We start from the raw sequence: 6,217 nt of genomic DNA, 5'->3' as shown, positions 1-6,217 counted from the left end.
TTTTTTTTTTTTTTTTTTTTTTTATGTATAAATAGTAAGTGATAGTGGACATGATTCATTGTAGCCATACTAACATATCTATCTGTGTAACTTGTATTTACATACATATTTTATATTGTCAAGTCTCCTAATTCCTAATATGAACCTTGAAGTTCATCATATTGTCTTTGACGCAAATAAATGTGCAGAACTCCTGAAACATTGAGGTTATTTTACTTCTTTTTATTTAGTTGTGATGAAATTTTCTTTTCTTTTATTAGACATTCTAACTTGTAATAGTTTTCTTTGATGCGATTTTGACCAATTTGATTAGTTAATGCAATTTCATTGTCAGAAAAGATCCTCAAACTTTAAAGCTAAATATGCTGTAAATTTAGAAACGATAAACTAGAATTAAGCAAAATCAGTTGATTCGGTCAAACTCAAACCATTTGAATGAGCTAACTTGATACACTGGCGAGTTATAGTGGGTCCTAAGTCACATGAGTTCACAAATATAAGTGTATATATATGTTCGAATGGTTGGATGTGGGTGAGAAAAAAAATAGATTCACATTTACCAAAAGTCGACCACTTCACTTAAAACTTTAAATATAAAAAACTCAATTTGTTTAGGGTAAATATTTTAATCTTACTTAGTTATCACACCACAAGTATGATAATGAATTGTTTGATAAAAATCTCATGAAACATTGATACAAATATTGAAAATCTAATATGTTTTTTTTAAATATTTGAAAACAAAATGAACAAAAAATTAGATAAAATAAATATTCTAATAAAAAATAAAAACACATCATCTAAACCAATCCACCTACATTAATTAAAACCCGTCTAAATCGATACAAAAATCAATTAAAATTGTACTTGTAAATTACAATCTAAATTTTAAATTATTTGATAAAATTAGATTCCAACTCACTCTTACCCAACTCAACCATATGAGCGGTCCAATATGTAATACTCAATCTTCCGTTAAACATTATGGGTGTTGTTGATCCAACCCTCGACAATTCTTGACATTTTTTCGAATTCTAAGAGATCTTTAACTAAAAAAGTCAATCCAAATAAAATTAATAATCCGCCAAATATTATTCACCTCCCTCTGCTATGTTTCTCCGACCATGTAGTGGGCCCGCCACAAAATGTGAATAATAAGAAAAACAACAATAATCTTGTATCAGCCACATGGGTGGCTGCACAATTAAATTTCCATTTCACACCCAAAAAAAACAATGATATTGTTAATACCATGCCGACCCATTAGTCAATCAAATTTCTTCTATTTTCCCATATCCAATTATCTTTCACTTTATACTTATCATCGAATCAATAACAAGAAAAATATTAAAATAAATAAATAAAATTAGATTCAGAACAGATAAATACTCTCCAAAAAATAAATTCTATTCCACTGTCATGATAGGTCAAACATACGGCAAGAACGAATAAAATAACATAAATTGAAATTCCATTCAATTAATTTCCATTACATTCCACATGTCTTTCTTTTCTTCACATAAGAATCATCATATTCATACTCCTAACATCATAGTAAAAGTAAACACGTATTGGTCTGGTCAGTGGTGTCTCCTCTTTACTAATTGCACCCCCACACACACCAATTTAAAAACCCCCTTCAACACCAATCACTATATTTAAGAACTCTCCTCGTTTGCAATTTCCAAAAGCCATAACTCATCAATCCCAAACACACACAGACACCCTTTTCAACTTTCTCTCTTAAAATCAAACACTTTCATCAAAAGGGTCAAAGTTCTCTGTTCTGATTTTTCTTATTTTTGGAAGTTGCAATATTACAAACCCCAAGTTTCAATTTTTTCAACTTTAATCACCAAATTTGAAGTATTTATTTAGGCCCATATTGCTTTTTTCTCGGTCTCTTATCTTTTTTAGTCTAAACCTTTATCTGGGTCATCAATGGCAACTTGGGTTTTATCAGAATGTGGTTTAAAGCCACTTGCTCCAGTTTTTCCGAAACCAAAAACTGGAATTGTTTCATCACACCATTCAAAGGTTAGATTTTTAGGCACAAACAAAGGATTGGGAGTATCAGATCTAAAATTTCAATCAAAAAGCATACAAAGTTGTAGTTTTGAGAAAAGTAAATGGAGTTTGAATGTGAGTGCTCCTTTGAGGGTTGATTCAATTGAACAGGAAGTTCCAGAGTTTGACCCTGGTTCACCACCACCATTCAGTTTGGCTGATATAAGAGCAGCAATTCCAAAACATTGTTGGGTGAAAGATTCTTGGAAGTCAATGAGTTATGTTTTGAGAGATATTGTTATTGTTTTTGGATTGGCTGCTGCTGCTGCTTATCTTAATAATTGGATGGTTTGGCCTCTTTATTGGGCTGCTCAAGGAACCATGTTTTGGGCCCTTTTTGTTCTTGGTCATGATTGGTAATTACAAGTTTTGTTTTTACTCTATTTTTGTTTTAATTCAATAGTAGAAAATGACAGCTTGTTCAAATTCTGCTAAGAAATACTATTGTGCTGCTATATGACAACATATTACGGAACAATAACAATTTATTCAAATTCTGCTATGTTGTAGCACTATAAGGCTGTTATAGCTACTATTTGATAACACTATTTTGGATTGAATTGGGTTTCAAAATTGTGTCTTTGTTTGACTTTGATTGCTGTTTTGGAATTTTCAGTGGTCATGGAAGCTTTTCAAATGATCTTAATCTTAACAGTGTGGTTGGACACATCTTACATTCTTCTATTCTTGTTCCCTATAATGGATGGTAACTTACAAAAATTTACTTCTCATTTTTTTGCTTCATTAATTATATTTGTAACTAATATTTACCTTGATTATACAGGAGAATCAGTCATAGGACTCATCACCAAAATCATGGCCATGTTGAGAATGACGAATCTTGGCAACCTGTAAGAGGATAATCATTATTTTTTTTTCTTTCAGTGTTTAAGAATTCTTTTTGTCTCCAATTTTTTCTATATAATACTTTTTTTTATAAGCTTTTTCTATATAATTCTAATATAAGAAGTGTATGTGCTAATTTTGCAGTTGACAGAAAAATTATTTAAGAGCTTGGATTCTATGACACGTTCTTTAAGATTTACAGCCCCTTTTCCATTGCTTGCATATCCTGTTTACCTTGTAAGTTGTTTATTGTGCCTACAAGTTTTGACCAAAATTTGTATATTAATTAGTCTTGGTAGAAGAATTGACTTGACTGTTGATGTTTGAATTCAGTGGAGCAGGAGTCCTGGGAAGACTGGTACTCATTTCCACCCAAGCAGTGATTTGTTTGTTCCAAGTGAGAAAAAAGATATTCTCACTTCTACAGCTTGTTGGACTGCTATGGTGGCATTGCTTGTTGGATTGGGATTTGTTATGGGTCCAATTCCAGTACTTATGCTTTATGGAGTTCCCTATGTTGTAAGTTTCATTTTTCTGTTAATTTAATTCATAAACATTGTCGGCATTAAGAGTTTTTAGACCGCCAATGAATTATAGTCGTTAAACCATCAAGAATGTTTGACTTTAATCATGATTACTTCAAAATTCATTCAAATAGGTGCTTGTGATGTATTGATAGTGTAAAAGTTTTTATACCGAGTGTGTATAGAAATTAAACTCTTTTTTAATATGCATGGTTTTACTCTTTGAGTCAATTAAGAATGAAATCCTAATTTGACTTTTGTTTGAATTGAAGATCTTTGTGATGTGGTTGGATTTTGTGACTTACTTGCACCATCATGGTCATGAAGATAAATTACCTTGGTATCGTGGAAAGGTACTTTTATATACTTGAACTTGGATCCTCTGTAGTAGTCTAGTCTGTTTAGTCAAATTTCGGCTGTTGGATTTAGATTGTACCTTGATCCAATAGGCAAGATATGACTGACATTGACTGGACGGTTGCTATGTTTTTTGGTTTGTCAGATGTTTTCGGAGTGTTTACATTTTTAACCCTCACCTTGTTGAATAGGAATGGAGCTATCTTAGGGGTGGTCTTACTACTATTGATCGCGATTATGGATGGATTAATAACATTCACCATGACATTGGAACTCATGTCGTTCATCACCTCTTTCCTCAAATTCCCCACTACCACTTAGTTGAAGCCGTAAGTATCTCTCTATTTTTGGTGAAACAATGAATATAATAACTCTATAACTTTCAAAGCGACCCTAATAAACCAAAGTTCGGCCAGGTTATTAGTAACGTCTGACCAAGGATATTCTGACTAGGATTTGAAATTGAGTACTTCTGATTGGTTCGACCTGATAGTGATTTGTTTTTAGTTGCAAAAGTTTGAATGTATTATTTGCTTTGCTTGCAGACTGAGGCAGCTAGGCCTGTGTTTGGAAAATATTACAAAGAGCCAAAGAAATCAGCACCTCTTCCCTTTCACCTTGTTGGGGAATTTATAAGGAGCTTAAAGAGAGACCATTTTGTTAGTGACACTGGTGATGTTGTGTATTACCAAACAGACCCTGAACTTAGTGACTCTTCTAAATCAGAATAATTTTTTTGATAACTTTTGACACAATTCTTATTGGTTAAAGATTGTGTGAACTTCTGATAATGTTAGTGCAAATTAGTAGAGAATCCACTTCATAACAAAAAGTGATTGATGGATATTAAAGAATGTGTAGGGGGTATAAGATTATCCTTCTTTTTTATTTTTGATATAATAAGATAATTATCCTTCCTGACAAGTGAAATTTTGTAAATTCATTCATCTTCATGAAGGAAGTGATATCCTGAATTATGATCAAGTTATTTATTTATTTGCTAATATTGATAATTTTGAATATTGTTTGTCTTTATTTAGTTTTAACTATTGCTTTGAAAAGTTTCTTAAAAAAGTTGTTGTCAAATGCTGAATTAGCTTGTCACATTTTTAAAAACTTTTTCGTGTGATTCCTTTTATGAATATACCAAACATAAGTTTGTTTTTATTTTATTTTTTAATTTAAAGTGTAGGTTTGGAAGATGAAAGATTTGTCAAAATCACGATAATGACTGTAATTTTATAGAAAATGTAAAATATTTAACTTTTTTAATTTCACCGTCAATCTAAATATGTTGTAAAAGAATTGAATTACAAGATTTATGTTTACTTTGGATTAGTTTTTGGTTTGTAAGAGCTTTTTAATTAAAATAAGTTAATGGTTTTTTTTGTAAAGAATATAAATCCTTATAAACTTATAGATGCTAGTAGAAAAATTAAGTGGTGTTTATAAAAAAAAAATAAAAATGCACAATTTAATTTTAGCTTATAAGAAAAATTGTTGCAATATTTTATTTTCTTCATATTTCTTTGTTCACAGGTGTTTTTAGAAAAAAGATATTTGAATTGGTTTTATGTAGTGAGTTGTCACAAGACTTATCCACGCCATTTAAACACTAAATGTAGCTATAGAAGGATATCTCTATATTCACTCTTTTTAACTAATAAATGCTCTAACCACCTAAATATTTTTCTTATGTAATAAACATGTGAAAAATGTTTCAAATCATTGTCACTTTTTGCTAGGTTCGGTTGTTGGTCAATAAAAAAAGCTAACAAAATTTAAGTGTGGCTCAATTGTTTGATGCTTCTATAGCTGTGGTTATGTTTGCGTGTCAGAGGATATCTACATACTTACTAACGTTATCTTGGTGTAGAATGTTAAATTTTTATATTCCATGTAATTCATTCTTAAACAGTGAATTTGTAAAGTGAAAGGTGTTGTTTATATTATCAGTCTGATTAGTTAAGTCATTAAGAGTTATTCAAGTGGATGGAGGAGACTTCTTGAAAATAGCTAACTTCTCCTTCACAGTAATGTTTAATCTTTTGAGCATTTACCTTGAATTCTCTTCTTGATTTTTCTTTTAAGCCAACAACCTCCATGTGGATAAATTTTTGAAATAGACGTTCTAACCATGAGAATTGTTAAGGATGATGTTGATCCTAGTTACTGTGGTTGTCATAGTTAATTCAATGATTTCCTGTCATGGTTTCACGAGATAATAATAGGCAAAATAAGATCAAAAGGTAAAATAGACTTGGGTGAGGTATGTGCACAAATATTACAATAATTTATAATAGTAGATAAGTATGATGTCCTTTTTATTGGTGCTTCTTTTATGCAAAAACTATCATTTAACATTCTTGTAATTACGATTGGATGGTAAAAAACTGCATGCAAAGATATTTGATAGGTTGGAT

At 30.7% G+C, this 6,217-nt stretch overlaps 1 protein-coding gene across 1 annotated transcript; it reads left to right on the top strand.

Moving 5' to 3' along the window:
• The first annotated feature begins 1,555 nt into the window (after positions 1–1,555).
• LOC101513464 (omega-3 fatty acid desaturase, chloroplastic-like) lies at positions 1,556–4,814 on the top strand. The gene is made up of 8 exons (XM_004514159.4): positions 1,556–2,423; positions 2,684–2,773; positions 2,852–2,918; positions 3,058–3,150; positions 3,247–3,432; positions 3,710–3,790; positions 3,986–4,123; positions 4,340–4,814. Exons 1-8 carry the CDS (start codon positions 1,942–1,944, stop codon positions 4,523–4,525), a joined length of 1,323 nt encoding a protein of 440 aa, XP_004514216.1. The 5' UTR covers positions 1,556–1,941; the 3' UTR covers positions 4,526–4,814.
• Positions 4,815–6,217: the final 1,403 nt, after the last annotated feature.

This window comes from Cicer arietinum, chromosome 3 (assembly GCF_000331145.2).
Source record: "Cicer arietinum cultivar CDC Frontier isolate Library 1 chromosome 3, Cicar.CDCFrontier_v2.0, whole genome shotgun sequence".
In the NCBI taxonomy this organism is placed as follows: domain Eukaryota; kingdom Viridiplantae; phylum Streptophyta; class Magnoliopsida; order Fabales; family Fabaceae; genus Cicer; species Cicer arietinum.
This window is presented reverse-complemented; position numbering and strand designations above follow the sequence as displayed.